The sequence below is a fragment of the Schistocerca gregaria genome, chromosome 2 (genome assembly GCF_023897955.1).
Source record: "Schistocerca gregaria isolate iqSchGreg1 chromosome 2, iqSchGreg1.2, whole genome shotgun sequence".
In the NCBI taxonomy this organism is placed as follows: domain Eukaryota; kingdom Metazoa; phylum Arthropoda; class Insecta; order Orthoptera; family Acrididae; genus Schistocerca; species Schistocerca gregaria.
The window spans coordinates 774,810,519-774,829,280 of NC_064921.1; the positions used below are offsets into that span (position 1 = coordinate 774,810,519).

Consider the following 18,762-nt stretch of genomic DNA (forward strand, 5'->3'; position numbering starts at 1 on the left):
TCCCATCTGTTTAACGTCGACCCTTTGGATTTGAGATACCCTGTATGACGACAAGAAAGTAAACCAAACAAAACAGTTTACAAATCTCTTTGTTACACCTGTTATTACTGTTGCTCATGTCGGTAATACTGGTACAATTTGGTTTTTTGTTTCTAAATAAACATCCTTATATCGTGACGCAGATGCTTTTTATCCCCAGTGGTGATTATGTGAACGTCACTGTCAGGTGCAAACCGCACGGTCCTAATTTCATTCGTACCTCGGCGGTGTGTGGCGACTCGGGTCGCGGCGTGCCCTCAGCGCAGAGCGGCGCTGGGCTGTGCGTCACGCGGTGCTAACCAGACTCACGCTCCGGCAGATTACATTACCGGCAGCGGCAGCGGCAGTGCTAGGCCACGGTGTCTCCGAGTCTCCAGCGGGGCCGCGCAGTCGCCACCTCGACCTGTCTCGTCTCACCGGAACCATGCTCGTCGCTCTGTTTGTGTTCGCCACTGGTAAGTTTTACGCCATTTCAGTAGCGTAGTAACTCATACAAGCAACCTCCTCACATCTGAAGCTGGCGTTACAGAACACCTACTGTGTTGGTGTTGTAACTGTATGGACGGTTCTGTTCAGAATACACACCAGCGTGCAAAACTTAAGGACGAAAGTAACTTCATACTTATATGGATATCATGTCTGTTCTTTCGGACATGTCCGAAAGAACAGACACCATATCCATATAAGTATACAGGGTGTTACAAAAAGGTACGGCCAAACTTTCAGGAAACATTCCTCACACGCAAATAAAGAAAAGATGTTACGTGGACATGTGTCCGGAAACACTTAATTTCCATGTTAGAGCTCATTTTAGTTTAGTCAGTATGTACTGTACTTCCTCGATTCACCGCCAGTTGGCCCAATTCAAATGGTTCAAATGGCTCTGAGCACTATGGGACTCAACTGCTGTGGTCATTAGTCCCCTAGAACTTAGAACTACTTAAATCTAACTAACCTAAGGACATCACACACATCCATGCCCGAGGCAGGATTCGAACCTGCGACCGTAGCAGTCGCACGGTTCCGGACTGCGCGCCTAGAACCGCGAGACCACCGCGGCCGGCTTGGCCCAAATGAAGGAAGGTAATGTTGACCTCGGTGCTTGTGTTGACATGCGACTCATTGCTCTACAGTACTAGCATCAAGCACATCAGTACGTAGCATCAACAGGTTAGTGTTTATCACGAACGTGGTTTTGCAGTCAGTGAAATGTTTACAAATGCGAAGTTGGCAGATGCCCATTTGATGTATGGATTAGCACGGGGCAATAGCCGTGGCGCTGTACGTTTGTATCGAGACAGATTTCCTGAACGAAGGTGTCCCGACAGGAAGACGTTCGAAGCAATTGATCAGCGTCTTAGGGAGCACGGAACATTCCAGCCTATGATTCGCAACTGGGGAAGACCTAGAACGACGAGGACACCTGCAATGGACGAGGAAATTCTTCGTGCAGTTGAAGATAACCCTAATGTCAGCGTCAGAGAAGTTGCTGCTGTACAAGGTAACGTTGGCCACGTCACTGTATGGAGAGTGCTACGGGAGAACCAGTTGTGTACCATGTACAGCGTGTGCAGGCACTGTTAGCAGCTGATTGGCCTCCACGGGTACACTTCTGCGAATGGTTCATCCAACAATTTGTCAATCCTCATTTCAGTGCAAATGTTCTCTTTACGGATGAGGCTTCATTCCAACTTAACAAATTGTAAATTTTCACAATCAACATGTGTGGGCTGACGAGAATCCTCACGCAATTGTGCAATCACGTCATCAACACAAATTTTCTGTGAATGTTTGGGCAGGCATTGTTGGTGATGTCTTGATTGGGTCCCATGTTTTTCCACCTACGCTCAATGCAGCACGTTATCATGATTTCATACGGGATACTCTACCTGTGCTGCTAGAATACGTGCCTTTACAAGTACGACACAACATGTGGCTCATGCACGATGGAGCTCCTGCACATTTCAGTCGAAGTTTTTGTACGCTTCTCAACAACAGATTCAGTGACCGATGGATTGGTAGAGGCGGACCAATTCCATGGCCTCGACGCTCTCCTGACCTCAACCCTCTTGACTTTTATTTATGGGGGCATTTGAAAGCTCATGTCTCCGCAACCCCGGTACCAAATGTAGACACTCTTTGTGCTCGTATTGTGGACGGCTGTGATACAATACGCATTCTGCAGGGCTGCATCAGCGCATCAGGGATTCCATGCGACGGAGGGTGGATGCATTTATCCTCGCTAACGGAGGACAAATTGAACATTTCCTGTAACAAAGTGTTTCAAGTCACGCTAGTACGTTCTGTTGCTGTGTGTTTTTTTCATTCCATGATTAATGTGATTTGAACAGAAGTAAAAAAATGAGCTCTAACATAGAAAGTAAGCGTTTCCGGACACATGTCCACATAACATATTTTCTTTCTTTGTGTGTGAGGAATGTCTCCTGAAAGTTTGGCCGTACCTTTTTGCAACACCCTGTATAGTTCTGGCAACACCTGCCATGACCTCCTTCTTCTGTGAGGATGTATACATATTCCCCGAACTCTTACGGGACTTGGTAAGAATGTCTTCCACGAGTAATGAGTGTGTTGGGGTGGAACACTACGAGTGTAGTGTGTGGACATACAAGGTGAGAATGTGGGTCCCGCGGGAGGCGTGCGCGAGATAGTCCCTGCAGTCATGCAATCATCTGTGCTCTCGGTGGCTCAGAGGGATAGAGCGTCTGCCGTGTAAGCAGGAGATCCTGGGTTCGAGTACCGGTCGGGGCACACATTTTCACCTGTCCTCAGTGATATATATCGACGCCCGTTAGCAGCTGAAGGCATTAATATAATTCTAAAGTAATTTCACGTTATCTGTCACTGTCAAGAAACATAACTCGATGAAATATGGTCAGTACATAGAAAGGACTATTACAGAATAGACAAGAAGGTGATGGAAGCAATACGCAGTAAGGCGAACAGAGATGACACTTTTACTCAAGGAAAATAATTGCACTTGAGTCACTATCGTTGATGATGCTCCTCTGGACGTTCCAAGAGGCGGGACATGGTTCTTAATTGGGTGGGTCATCAACACAGACGGCAAAGCATGCCCTGCAACGTGCACCCATGGTGACCACAAGGAGATCTTGTCGTGGGACATTCCGTTTGTACACCAGACCGGTCAACAACTGGTGGATAGACGTTGGTGCATGCAGATGTGCTGTAACACTTTCCCACACGTGACCGTTGGTATTTCAACCGGGGAAATGGGCAGGTCAGTCCTTTCGCTGAATATCCACTCGTTCCAAGAGCTCCGCAACCCGCGCTGTTCCACACCTACATCTACATAATTAGTCTGCAATTCAAAATAATGGCTCTGAGCGCTATGGGACTTAACTTCTGAGGTCATCAGTCCCCTAGAACTCAGAACTACTTAAACCTAACTAACCTAAGGACATCACACACATCCATGGCCGAGGCAGGATTCGAATCTGCGACCGTAACGGTCGCGCGGTTCCAGATTGTAGCGCCTAGAACCGCTCAGCCACCCCTGCAGGCTCTGCAATTCCCACTTAAGTGCCTGGCAGAGGGTTCACTAAACAATTTCCACGCTATTTGTCTACTGATCAACCCTCTTTCTCTTATTTAATTACAATGGTCTTTTCTGCCAATGAAGGAGGGTGTCGATAAAATATTTTCGCATTGGCAGGAGAACGTTGGTGACTGAAATTTCCTGAGAAGATCTCGCAGCAACAAGGAACGCCACCCAAACTGCCGCATCGTACGCGTGACACCCAATCCCCTATTTCAAAATAATACAAAACGAGGGGCCCTTTTTCCAACTTTTTCGGTGGCCTCTGTCAACCCTTCCTGATGCAGATCCCACACCACACACCTATACTCCAGCAGACGGCGGACAAGCGTAGTATAGACAGTGCCTTTAGTAGACCTTTTGCATCTTCTAAGCGTTCTGCCAATAAAACACAATCTTTGGTTTCTTTTCCCAACACCGTTATCTATGTGATCGTTCTGACTCAACCTGTCCGTAATCGCAATTCCTAGGTATTTAGTCAAATTGAGGCCTTTACATTTGTGAGATTTGTTGTGTAAGGCGCTTCACTCCGGAACCAAGCGGCTACTACGGTCGCAGGTTCGAATCCTGCCTTGGGCATGGTTGTGTGTGATGTCCTTAGGTTAGTTAGGTTCAACTAGATTTAATTCGAAGGGACTGAGGACCTCAGATGTTAAGTCCCATACTTCTTAAAGTCATTTGAACCATTTATTGTGTAAACAAAATTTTACTGATTCCTTTTAGTACACATGCGGATGATCTCAAACTTTTCATTATTTAGCGTCAGTTGCCACTTTTCGCACCATAGAGATATCTTGTGTAAATCGTTTTGCCGTTGGTTTCCATCTTCTCATGACTGTACTAGACGACAAACGACAGTATCATCTGCAAACAGTCTAAGAGGGCTGCTCAGATTGTCTCCTACACAGGAAAGGGCCTATAACATTTCACTTGAGGAAAGCCAGATATCTCTGTTTTACACGATGACTATCCATCAGTTACTACGAACTGTGACTTTCCTCGCAGGAAATCACTCTGTTCCATGTGGTCGCGGATTGCCGTCCATAAGAATGAACGAAGATCCAATGCATCCTTGAAGAAATGCAAACGAGTGAGTATACTGTGTTCAAAGTTTTGGAGACCAGCTCACCGATGTAAAATTACATTTCAGCACACCATAACACTTGCACAAAAAAAAAGATCATGGTCGACAGTGCTGCACGTATCGTGTCCTCATATGGCGAGAACTGGGAACGCTTAATGCGCCCAGGAACATTGTCAAACATAATCATTTTGCTGGTCTAGGTGTTACTGTGTAGGTAGCCATAATGTCGCAAGATTATACTGACCTCCAAATCTCTGAACACGCTACCCTCACCAACGAACGTTACTGTGACACTGTATTCGTTTGCCATAAGAATAATATACCAAGTACTACGAAATAGTTTAGTAAGGTAACTTATTTTGCGTATTTTCATGCACATCTGAGATACTGACTTGCAGGCATCTATTCAGTACCATGAAGCATCCCCTCTCGCTAGAAAACTATAGCGAACTGCACGAAACTCTGCAGAGGATTGGCGCTTGGTACAGGGAGTATCAAGTGACTGAGAAAATAAACAGATATAACGATCTTCGAATAGACCGGCAGGAATACCGTTTATTGTATGATTACACTAATGCAGAACAATCACCGAAATCAATTTTTTCCATAAACTATCTTGGCGTATTTGTACGGAGCGATTTGAAATGGGACGGTCACATAAAAGTAATCACGTGTAAGGCAGATGCCAGACAGCTTCATTAGAAGAATTCCCAGAAAACGTAGTCAATCAATAAAGGAAGTAGCTTACAAACACACTTGAATATTGCAGGTCAGCATGAGATCCGTACCATAATGGACTGAAAGAGGAAATAGAGAAGATCCAAAGAAGAACAGCACATTTCGTTACAGGTTTCACTTAGTAAAAGCGAAAACATCACGGAGATTCTCGTCCAACTCCACTAGCAGAGGCTGTGAGAGAGGCATTCTGCACCTCTGTATGGTCTACTGTTAAGATTTCGAGAGCGCAAAGTCCTAGAAGAGTCAACCAATATGTTTCTTCCTCCTAGACAATTCTCGCGAAAAGATAAAAATAAGAGAGATTTGAGCCCACGCGAAGGCTTACCAGCAACCGTTCCTCCCGTGAACCATACGCGATTTGAACAGGGAAAGCGGGAAGCCACACTGGTACACAAAGTGCCCTTGGCCACAAACAGTGAGGAGGTACAGATGTGGATGTGTAACAGACGGGACATCTCATAGACTCCACAAGAAATCGAAACTGATGTGAGGCATCTGGAACCACGATCTCTTAGTCATAGTTCACATTTTACGGAGACGGGGGAAAATGCGCCCAAGACAAACACAACTGTCTCGATGGCAGCCCACATTTACTCAACAGGCTTGAGCTGAGATGCTCTGGCTGGCCTTTATAAACACTCCTATATGCACGTGAAGTTCTCCTTGAATCATTCTCTCTCAGTTCGCAAGCGACGGCGAGATGCATCGTCTTGCCGGAGGCACAGGTCCCATGTGAGGTTCTGTAGGCTCACAGTCGAATTTACAGGATCAAACAGTAGGTTGCTGTGTCATTATCCAGTGAGAGACGCATCAGGAATTGCCGAAACGCACCCCTCACAAGCAGCCGTCTCTGATTCAAACGCTCGTGTGTGTATGTGTGTGTGTGTGTGTGTGTGTGTGTGTGAATAACAAAGCTATGTGTGGTGTAAGGGAGTAAGCTCAAGACGACCAGTGCATTAAAAAATCCCAACGATTAACGTGAACTGCGTCCTTTGGCATATGTACACTCCTGGAAATTGAAATAAGAACACCGTGAATTCATTGTCCCAGGCAGGGGAAACTTTATTGACACATTCCTGGGGTCAGATACATCACATGATCACACTGACAGAACCACAGGCACATAGACACAGGCAACAGAGCATGCACAATGTCGGCACTAGTACAGTGTATATCCACCTTTCGCAGCAATGCAGGCTGCTATTCTCCCATGGAGACGATCGTAGAGATGCTGGATGTAGTCCTGTGGAACGGCTTGCCATGCCATTTCCACCTGGCGCCTCAGTTGGACCAGCGTTCGTGCTGGACGTGCAGACCGCATGAGACGACGCTTCATCCAGTCCCAAAACATGCTCAATGGGGGACAGATCCGGAGATCTTGCTGGCCAGGGTAGTTGACTTACACCTTCTAGAGCACGTTGGGTGGCACGGGATACATGCGGACGTGCATTGCCCTGTTGGAACAGCTCAAGACGACCAGTGCATTAAAAAATCCCAACGATTAACGTGAACTGCGTCCTTTGGCATATGTACACTCCTGGAAATTGAAATAAGAACACCGTGAATTCATTGTCCCAGGCAGGGGAAACTTTATTGACACATTCCTGGGGTCAGATACATCACATGATCACACTGACAGAACCACAGGCACATAGACACAGGCAACAGAGCATGCACAATGTCGGCACTAGTACAGTGTATATCCACCTTTCGCAGCAATGCAGGCTGCTATTCTCCCATGGAGACGATCGTAGAGATGCTGGATGTAGTCCTGTGGAACGGCTTGCCATGCCATTTCCACCTGGCGCCTCAGTTGGACCAGCGTTCGTGCTGGACGTGCAGACCGCATGAGACGACGCTTCATCCAGTCCCAAAACATGCTCAATGGGGGACAGATCCGGAGATCTTGCTGGCCAGGGTAGTTGACTTACACCTTCTAGAGCACGTTGGGTGGCACGGGATACATGCGGACGTGCATTGCCCTGTTGGAACAGCAAGTTCCCTTGCCGGTCTAGGAATGGTAGAACGATGGGTTCGATGACGGTTTGGATGTACCGTGCACTATTCAGTGTCCCCTCGACGATCACCAGAGGTGTACGGCCAGTGTAGGAGATCGCTCCCCACACCATGATGCCGGGTGTTGGCCCTGTGTGCCTCGGTCGAATGCAGTCCTGAGTGTGGCGCTCACCTGCACGGCGCCAAACACGCATACGACCATCATTGGCACCAAGGCAGAAGCGACTCTCATCGCTGAAGACGACACGTCTCCATTCGTCCCTCCATTCACGCCTGTCGCGACACAACTGGAGGCGGGCTGCACGATGTTGGGGCGTGAGCGGAAGACGGCCTAACGGTGTGCGGGACCGTAGCCCAGCTTCATGGAGACGGTTGCGAATGGTCCTCGCCGATACCCCAGGAGCAACAGTGTACCTAATTTGCTGGGAAGTGGCGGTGCGGTCCCCTACGGCACTGCGTAGGATCCTACGGTCTTGGCGTGCATCCGTGCGTCGCTGCGGTCCGGTCCCAGGTCGACGGGCACGTGCACCTTCCGCCGACCACTGGCGACAACATCGATGTACTGTGGAGACCTCACGCCCCACGTGTTGAGCAATTCGGCGGTACGTCCACCCGGCCTCCCGCACGCCCACTATACGCCCTCGCTCAAAGTCCGTCAACTGCACATATGGTTCACGTCCACGCTGTCGCGGCATGCTACCAGTGTTAAAGACTGCGATGGAGCTCCGTATGCCACGGCAAACTGGCTGACACTGACGGCGGCGGTGCACAATTGCTGCGCAGCTAGCGCCATTCGACGGCCAACACCGCGGTTCCTGGTGTGTCCGCTGTGCCGTGCGTGTGATCATTGCTTGTACAGCCCTCTCGCAGTGTCCGGAGCAAGTATGGTGGGTCGAGCGATACTTGAATATTACTCCTGTATTTAGGATCCGCACCAGACAGAATTCATAGAGGAAACAGTGAAGATCAAAAGAAGAGCAGCGACAGTGTCACGTGGTCGTACATGCAACTCCAGTGGCAAACTCCGTAAGAGAAGTTTCAAGGCTCACAGAGTGTTTTACTGTCCAGATTCTTAGAACCTACCTTCTCAGATGAGCCACCCAATGCACTGCTCCCTCCGACATATACGTCGAGGAAAGATGGTGCAGGTACTATGTAGGTCGCGCTGCTTTCTAAAGGCGTGCATCACGTTTAATGGGGATGCAACCCGGCGATGTCCTTGGAGCAGTGTTGAAACGCCCAGTAGGTGGTAGTGGTGTCAAACGTTATCAACGTCGCCCTGTTGATCATCGCTCAACGGACCACTGTATTCGACCGCGAAGTGTTTGGTAATCAGCACCCAAAGGAAAGGAATGGTTTCATTGACGCCCTTTATGCCACCGTCTAAGGCAGGGTCGGGCAAGAATCCTGCACGTGTGAGGTGCACTTGCTCGAGTGCATTTAACAGGTGTTCTGCGTGCACACAGGGGCAAGCTGGCCACTCGCTTCTCTCCTTTCCCCGCCATACCGTCTCTCCGCTCCTACCTCTGTAATGCGGTTTGTTTCCTAGCTTGCTTTATTGAATGAAGGAATAAGGTTAGTAGGAGTGCTTGAAAGAAATCATGGCTTGAAAGAGTAGCCATCACCTACGATGCGTTTTATTTAATTATCACAGGAGGAGATTACAATACGTTTAATGTCGGAGCCGGCCGGTGTGACAGAGCGGTTCTAGGCGCTACAGTCTGGAACCGCGCGACCGCTACGGTCGCAGGTTCGAATCCTGCCTCGGGCATGGATGTGTGTGATGTCCTTAGGTTAGTTAGGTTCAAGTAGTTCTAAGTTCTAGGGGACTGATGACCTTAAAAGTTAAGTCCCATAGTGCTCAGAGCCATTTGAACAATTTAATGTCGGGAACATAATTTCTACATACAGACAAACGCAAACAGTTAGGGAATTTTCATCACTGATGTTTGCTCTTAACCGAGATATGTCGAGCCAAACATTGACATTATCTTCGCGACTTCACGATGAAGACGAGGAAACTCTTGCTGTGGAAAGTCCTGATAAAAGTCTGTTACACGTCTTGCCGAAAGGAACTTGTCTCTCAGACGAGAATTACACTGTAGATCTATTAATTCCATTTGCAAATTGGGATGAATATCATCTACAGAATCAGAAAATGGTCTCGAGAACCATTCAAAAGCTTGAGATACATATGATATATCCCCAAATCACTTTCCTCTTTTATTGCACTAAGTACGGAAACATATTCTTTGAAATTCTGTTCTCGCACAGTAGACAGAGTAGGGAAATGCACTGCATTCTCTGGCAAGAGCTGTCGTTCCCACAGCTCAAGCTTGTTAGTGAAAGCTTGCATCTTTTCAGCCATTTTTCAAATTAGCTGATTTTCTCCTTGCAAACTTCTGTTCAATGCATTCATGTGTCCGGTAATGTCCACTAAAAATGCAAGGTCGGCAACCCACTCTGGAACTTCTAACTGGAGATCGTACCTTCGTTTGTCTTTTAAAAACTGATTTATTGGCATTCTCAGCTCAAAAAATCTTTTGAGTACATTACCGCGGCTAATCCAGAAGCCTTCACTGTGGTATGGTATGTCACCGTACTCTTCCCCAATTTCTGCTAAATATGTGTGAAACTCTCTATGTGTAAGCCCGTGGGATCTCAAATAATTATGTGCCCGAATATCACTTGCATGATGTCCCCCAGTTTTGCTGATTTTGCACAGAGTACTTCTTGGTGCAAAATGCAATGAATGCTGTACAATGATTCTTCTGTACGCTGTAGCTTTTTCCTTAGTAATCCAACAAATTCCATTTGTTCCCCTTTCATTGCAGGTACTCCGTCTGTCGTCACTGACACAAAACGTTCCCAGTTTAAGCCAGCTGAATCGACAGCTACTTCAAAGGTTTTTAGGATGTCCGCGCCGGTGTTCGTGCTTTTTAAAGATATAATATCTAAAATCATCTGTTATGTGCAGAGCAGTGTCCACGCCGCGGACATAAATCACTAATAGCGCTGTGTCTGAAATATCTGTGGACTCATCAAGTGCGCTGGAAAATGCAATAAACTCCTGCACTGCACTTCTTAATTTACGGTAAACGTCACCTGCCATGGCACTTATACGACGACTTACAGTGCGCCGAGAAAAAGTGATAGCTCGAAACTGATTTGCATTCAGTGGGCAAAGTAAATCAGCAGCGTCATTGATGCACTCCTTTATAAACTCACCTTCAGCAAATGGTTTTCCAGCTCTCGCTATATTAAGCGAAATCTTATAACTTGCGCGTACCGCTTGGCTATTATTGTTGTCGTCCTGAAAAATTAAAAACGGCGCTCCATAAAATGTAAAATCAGTTAGATGAGAGACATGATGAAAGAAAGTCGCAGATCTCTCGTGAGCACAGCAGCTTACGTCAGATTCATCTAGTATCGTCAGATCGCTCTTCTTAGGTTCAGCCAATTTCCCCATCCGCTCAGAATCAGACAATAAATTATACTCGTCCTTGTGAAATTTATTATAATGGCGTTCAATACTAAACTACCGCTGACCAGGGATAGCAAATCTCCCCTTCTCCGTTTCCTCGATTCACTCTGCATTTTCTAGTACTTCGAATACAACGTTCAATACGTAGTGGTCGCTTCGCATCAACGTCCGCAGCTTAGCCTGGTACTACCCTGCCTCAACCTGCCGGCTGTAGCCAATGCCCCATTCGACGATTGCTCGAGAGCAGCACACGTGCAGCGCTGTGCGCTCATGAGCCGCCTGCAACGTTTGCCCGCCCCTGGTCTAGGGGCTTTTCGTGTCGATTCTGAGCGTCTGTGTGTCTGAAATGTTTATCTCGATCACCCATAAGAGAACATGTTGTTTTCAACGGTGGGCGTCGCGGCTCTGACCTCCATCGAAGAGGCGCCAAAAGAAGGGGCGAAATGTGGGAAAGAGGGAGTGTGACCACCTTCCCATCGTGAGACGCTTCTACGGTGCCGTTGAGTAGAATTGTAGTGATATTTGATACCAATGTCATATCATTAACCAACCTTGTATGTATTGTATTGTATGTTAACCAGGGACCTAGAAACGATGGAGAGGCTCCGTCTCCGCCGCAGCCGCAGTGGTCCACAACACCACGACGACTACTGCAGTTTACTTCACCCATCCGCCGCCCCACACCGAACCCAGGGTTATTGTGCTGTTTGGCATCCGGTGCCCCCCGCCCCCCCCTCCTCCCTCCTTCCCCCCAAGGAACGCCTCACACCAGACGAGTGTAACACCTAGTGCTGGTGTACGCGTACGTGGAGAACTTGTTTGCGCAGCAATCGCCGATATAGTGTAACCGAGGCGGAATAAGGGCAACCAGCCCGCATTCGCCGAGGCAGATGGAAAACCGCCTAAAAACCATCCACAGACTGGCCGGTTCACCAAACATCGACACAAATCCGCGGGGCGGATTAGTGTCGGGGGGGTGGGGGTGGGGGGGGGGGGGGCTGGGGGCAGACGCTCCTTCCCTCTCGGAAAGCCGTGCATTAGACCGCACAGCCAACCGGGCGGGCTAACCGACCTTACATGTCGTGTACTGAACTCAGACTTTTGTTCTACATGTGTCGACATCTTGATTTTTCAAGCGTCTTCCGGCTCAAGAGTGACGTCACAAGGCGCCACGGTTATGCACCATTGTAGAGGAAGGGGTGATCCTTTAATTCCGTTGTACAGTGTACGTCTATGACAGGTTTGTGTCCAGTTGTGACGCATGGATCCTGTAGTCAAGGAATACCAGGCTTTTATGTTTGATGTACATCTACATCTACATTCCGCAAGCTACCTTAGGGGTGTGCGGCGAAGGGTACTTTGTGTACCAGTGTCGTTTCTCCCTTTCGTGAATGGTTCACGGGAACAACGATTCGTGAAAAGCCTTTGTGCAGGTTCGTATATCTCTAATCTATCGTCAAGGTCTTTTCGAGAGATATACGTAGGGGGAAGCATTGTACTGGCTAGCTCTTCCAGGAACGCACGCTCTCGCAATTTCAACAGTGAAACGCCCCTCTCTTGCCGCGTCTACTACTGGAGCTGACTGAGCATCTCGCATGTCCCTGATGCTTTTGCGCTTACTAAACGAATCTGTTTAGATGGGTAGATCACGTAACTAATGAGGAGGTACTGACTAGAATTGGGAAGAAGAGAATTTGTGACACAACGTGATTACAAGAAGGGATCGGTTGGTAGGACACGTCCTGAGGCATCAAGCGATAACCAATTTAGTACTGGAGGGAAACGTATAGAGTAAAAATCGTAGATGGAGATCAAGAGATGAATACACTAAGCAGATTCAGAAGGACATAGGTTGCAGTAGTTATTCGGAGATGAAGAGGTTTGAACAGAATAGAGTAGCATGGAGAGCTGCATGAAAGCAGTGTTTGAACTGAAGACCACAACAATAACAAACAAATCTGCTCTATTTCTTTTATCAATCCTGTCTGGTGCGGATGCCAGACTGACGAACTACGTTCAAACATTAGTGAAACGAGTGCTCTTCCTCTGTTGATGGACTATATTTTCTGAGCATTTTTCCTATGAACCTCAGTTTGCTATCCGCTTTACCCACGATTAATTTTATGTGGTCGTACCACCTCAGATCGCCCCATAAGCCTACTCCTACACTGTTATGGCAGTAGGTGCTTCCACTGATTTTTCTGCAATTATATAATCATATGCTGGAGAGTGTTTCTGTGTAAGCATTAGCAGTACTTTACATTTGTTTACGTTGATGGTCAGTTGCTGACCAATTCTCTGCAGGGCTTCCTGCAGTTCACTACAACTTTATAGCGTTACGATTTTGCATTTCCCCGCATTAAGAGCTAGTTACCACCCTTAGCAGCAAGCCGACTTTTGCGCAAAACTGCCCGAATTTAATGTAGGCTTTACTGGACACAATTTCCTCATGGAAAACTGCATCATCTATGAAAAGCCCGAGACTGTGACTGGCCTTATCCACTATATTATTGATCGATAACATGAGCAGCAACGGTCCTCCCTTTGGCGACACCAGATTTTAGTTCTGTGTCCGAGGGCGATTTGCCATTCCCGATCTCGTGCCGTACCCTGTCTGTCGGGAAATTTCCATCAAGTAGCTAACATAATTCCGGTCTCGGAAACGGACATACGGCCGGGAGAGCGGTGTGCTGACCACATGCCCCTCCATGTCCGCATCCAGTGACGCCTATGCGTTGAGGATGACACGGCGGCCGGTTAGTACCTTTGGGCCCTCATGGCCTGTTCGGGAGGAGTTTAGTTTAGTTTTAGTTTTAGCTAACATAATTAATATTGAAGGTTGCACTTATGAGCAGAATGTATTGAACGAAATACATTAGACACCTGTAACTTCAGCGTAAGACAAGCAGAATGCAGCCTGCCGGAAACACAGCCCATACAACGTTCAGAGTTGAAACAAAAGTTGCCGACGGATAGCAAAAGGCTAATTGAATGTTCCAGGCAAGTGACCGCAGGAGAGAATGGTCACTCCGAGCTGTGGGAGCTCAGTTATACACTGAGTAGACGGAAGTCAAGGGATACCTCCTAACATCGTGTCGGACTTAGTTTATCCCGGAGTAGCGCAGCAGCTCGACGTGGTATGGACTCAACAAGTCGCTGGACGTCTCCTGCAGAAATACTGAGTCATGCTCCCTCTATAGCCGCCCACAACTGCGAAAGTGTTGCCAACTATGGATCTCGTGCACGAACTAACCTCACGATTATGTCCCATAAATGTTCTACTGGACTCATGTCGGGTGATCTGGGTGGCCAACTCATTCGATGGAGTTGTCTGTAATGTTCTTCAAACACATTGCGAACAACAGCAACCCAGTGATATGGCACATTGTCATCCATAAAACTTCAATCGTTTTTTGGGAACATGAATAGCTATAAATGGTCTCAGTTGGTTCATTTGGGCCAGAGGACCGGGTCCCTTCTATGTAAACAGAGCCTATACCATCATCGAGCCACTACCTTGCACAGTACCTCGTTCACAACTTGAGTTCACGTGCATGAGGGGTTTTGCGCCACACTTGAACCTGACCATCACCTATTACGAAATGAAATCGGCACTCATCTGACCAGGCCACGGTTTTCCAGTCGTCTAGCGTCCAACCGACATCTTCACAAGCCCAAGACAGGCGCTGTGGCAATGTCGTGCTGTCGCAGTAAGCACTCGCGACGGTCGTCTGCTATCATAGCCCATTAAAGCCGAATTTCGCTGCGCTATCCTAACGGATACGTTCGTCGCAAGTCCCACATTGATTTCTGCAGTTTAAATCACGCTATGTTGCTTGACTGTTACCACTGACAACTCTATGCAAACGCTGCTGCTCTCGGTCGTTAAGTGAAGGGCGTCGCCAGTCCATTGTCCGTGGTGAGAGGTAGTGCATAAAATGTGATTTTTCGGCAACCTCTTTGCAATGAGGATCTCCGAATACTGAATCCCCTAACCATTTGCAAAACGGACTATCCCATGCATCTACCTCCAGCCCCCACTGAACTTTCAAAAAAATGGTTCAAATGGCTCTGAGCACTATGGGACTTAACATCTATGATCATCAGTCCACTAGAACTTAGAACTACTTAAACCTAACTAACCTAAGGACACCACACAACACCCAGTCATCACGAGGCAGAGAAAATCCCTGACCCCACCAGGAATCGAACCCGGGAACCCGGGCGCGGGAAGCGAGAACGCTACCGCACGACCACGAGTTGCGGACCCACTCAACTTTCAAATTCTGTTAATTCCCGTCATGTGGCCATAAATCATGTTGGGAGCTTCTTCACATGAATCACTTGAGTACAAATGACAGCTCCCCTTTTCTTTCCTCTATTGTGATTTTATTCCCCATCCCCACATGGGCACAGGAGGGCTAGCAGCTGCACAATCTGCCGCTCTTCAGCTGAATGATACAGTTAATAAACAGATGAAAACTATATAAAAGGCGATAGAAAGGGGTACATTAGAACATAATGAGGGGACACAATGGGAGTTAAAACATACACTTTCAAGGAGACATTCATTGTGGGACAGTTAAAAAAGTTCACATAAAGATAAATCATACAGTTGGCGATTTGCGTAGCACATAGAATACACTGAAGTCATATGTACAAGTTAAAAGTTGGCCACAGTATTAAAACACACCAGAATGGTGACACTTTAAAACGACTACATGAGATAGAGCACTCACAGCAAAGAATAAAAACTGCCGGGAGGGACCTGCCAAGGGAGGGGAGGGCTAAGAGGAGGGAAAAGATGGAACAGGAGGGGGCAGTGGGGGGGGGGGGGGGCCTGGAGCGGGGTAGGAGGAAAAGTAAAGGGGTCAGGGGCCCACCAAGGGGCGGGAGACAGGCGGGGTGGGAGAGGGAGAGGGAAGGCAAGTCAGGATGGACTACAGAGATGCAGAAGGGGTGCACTGGAAAGGGAGGGGGGATGGGGCATAGGAGAGAGGAAAAAATCGCCCAGGGGAAAGGAAAAGGAGGGGAGAGGGAGCCCTGAGGAGGGGGGAGGATGGTGGGTTATAGAAGGGATTGATATCAGGGTGAAGCTCGTCATCCAGGAGAGGTAGGCGCTGGTAAGTACGTTGGTAAAGGATATGGAGGCTATGGATACAATGATAAAGGTGCAGCAATAGGCTGGGGGTAGAAAGGATAGGAGACACCAGTGGATGGGGGGAATTGCAGATGATGTACAGAGTGGAGATGTGTTCAACAAAATGGATGAGACGTGCAAAGGGGATGAGGTCATAGAGGATCTTTGTGGGGGATGGGAGGCAGATACAGAAAGTGAAGCAGAGGGCGTGGTATTCGACGATTTGGAGGGCTTTATAGAATCTGGGTGGGGTGGAAATCAAGGTGACGCTGGCATAATAAAGGAGGGGATATATCAAGGATTTGTAGGTGTGAAGGATGGTGGAAGGATGCAGTCCCCATATCTGGGCAGTCAGAGGAGTTTCAGGAGGAGGAGTCCATTGTAGGCTTTGTGTTGCATCGAAGGAGATGGGGAGTCCAGGTGAGAGGACAGTCAAGGATGAGGCCAAGGTATTTTAAGGTAGGAGTGAGGTGGATAGGCGACCATAATTGGTACGTTAAAAATCGTGGACCTGGAAGGAGTGGGTGGTATGACCTATGGTGATTGCCTGTATCTTGGAAGGGTTGATGTGAAGGAGCCACTGGTTGCATCAGGCAGTGAACTGATGGAGGTGGGTTTGAACGGCACACGTAACTCCTCAAATGCACTGCCCTTTTATGCCTTGTGACACGATGCTACCGCCATCTGTATGTGTGCATAGCGCTATCTCATGACTTTTGTCACCTCAGTGGAGACAGTCCATGGTCACTGAGTCCTGCCACGTGACATGTCGTATGGTCTGGGTGGCGTGGCTGCTTACGAGGGCGCTGTTCGCAGACGGTGGCGCCACTGGTAGTGACGGCTCCGGCTAATAAGCCGTCGACACACGGACTGTGCTGTCGAACGCTAACGTTGAGCGTGCCAAGTTCAACGTGCTGCTGAACGCACAGGAACGATGCGACTTGTGCATACGATACGTGGGCCACAACGTGGTATACGCGATCGCAACGCACTCCAGCGGCAGTTTGAGGGATGTTTCTAGTTCATAAACCACACTGTTTACTCAACGGGAGCGCGTAAAATTCCCACGTTAGCTCTATTAAAACGCACATTTTCCTCCATCGTCCACGAAAAGGAAAGTACCATGTCCAATCAATAAGGACACAGGCTTATAAAAGTTCCATTACAAACAGTGCGCTACAAATTTGGAACACTTCTCCGCGTAAGATAAACATTATTTCATCATTCCTACATCTTGTTAAAACCCCAAGCTCAGTCTTACTTGATCACTGTTCCTACCCAGTAGCAGAATCTTTGCAACATGTCAATTACGAAGCGTAAAAGAAAAAGGAGCAAAATACCTTTATACAAGTAGCGCAAGCTGTCCTGTAGAGCCGGCCGGGGTGGCCGAGCGGTTCTAGGAGCTCCAGTTTGAAACCGCGCTTCCGCTACGGTCGCAGGTTCGGATCCTGCCTCGGGTATGGATGTGTGTGATGTTCTTAGGTTAGTTAGGTTTAAGTAGTTCTGAGTTCTAGGGGACTGATGACCTCAGAAGTTAAGTTCCATAGTGCTCAGAGCCATTTTTTGTCCTTCAGATTAGGCCAATCGAAGAAAGTCATCCCTCAAAAACAGGTGAACTTATATTTACGTAACATCAAATATTATAGCATACACTTATATTAAACTAACCATAAAGTATTAGAACCTAATAAAAACGCCAATGTTAGGAACAAAAAATTGGAAGTGTTAAGACCTGTACCACTGCCTCAACAAAAACTAAATGGTGGATAGTGACGTTATTCATTAAGCTAAACCAATATCGCGCTACTTATAATTTATCATATTATATTAAGACTTACTGAAAACGTTAATCGTAGATAATTATGTTACTGATTGAAATTTAATTATAACAAACTGTACCAAGAAGAATGCGTTTTGGGTGGATCTTCTGTGTGTCGCTGCCTTCAATAGCCTACTCTCATAATACGAAGTTACAGTAAATTCTTTTGCCACGAATATGATGTTTCTCATTATTTTATTGGGACGAATCACACAACTAACAACGGATTTTGCGGTGATTCTCAATTTGCTGGTGCTCAGAAACGGCATATATACATATAGGCTTGAAATGAATGCCAATATGGCGCCTCTCAACCTTGTGCTGAAGGGAGACAGCGTGCGTGTGACGGAGGTGGCGTTGTTACATCTCATTGGTCAACGCTCAGACGCACGCTCAGAATATCTGACATGCCAGATATTGCTCTGCACGTTCGGAAAGACTCCCGAGCGTGCTGCTCCACGCTATGACGTCAGAAACTCGGCACGCTCAACGTTCGGATGCACAGTCCGTGTGCCGACGGCTTTAAGGGTCGATCTCTCACAGATACGATAGTTCCATGTCGCTGTAGGAGGTAGTTTTCTCATAGGAAAGTATGTCCACCTGACAAGATATTAGTCAGCCACCTTTCAGCACTGATCGGTTTGTGGCGCTGTAGAACCGGAAGAAACAGGAGTCGACAAAGAAGGAATAGAGGATCCAGTGTTAGAATCAGAACTTAAAAGACCTTTCGATGACTTAACCCTGGTAATACCAACACATTTTCGATAATGCATAGTACCAAGGGGGGTGGATACTTTGTGCCCACCAACAAAAAAGCTTTTTAAAAAAAAGAAATTTCATTAAATGTGTTTAACTTTTATAAACA

At 47.4% G+C, this 18,762-nt stretch overlaps 1 protein-coding gene across 1 annotated transcript in view; it reads left to right on the top strand.

The window, feature by feature from the left end:
- Nucleotides 1–251: 251 nt before the first annotated feature.
- LOC126335012 (uncharacterized) overlaps nt 252–18,762 on the top strand; it is a 42,287-nt gene continuing 23,776 nt past the window's right edge. The window contains exon 1 of the mRNA XM_049997841.1: nt 252–494. Within this exon, the coding sequence (XP_049853798.1) occupies nt 464–494 (31 nt within the window). The 5' untranslated portion in view covers nt 252–463. The remainder of the gene's footprint in view (nt 495–18,762) is intronic.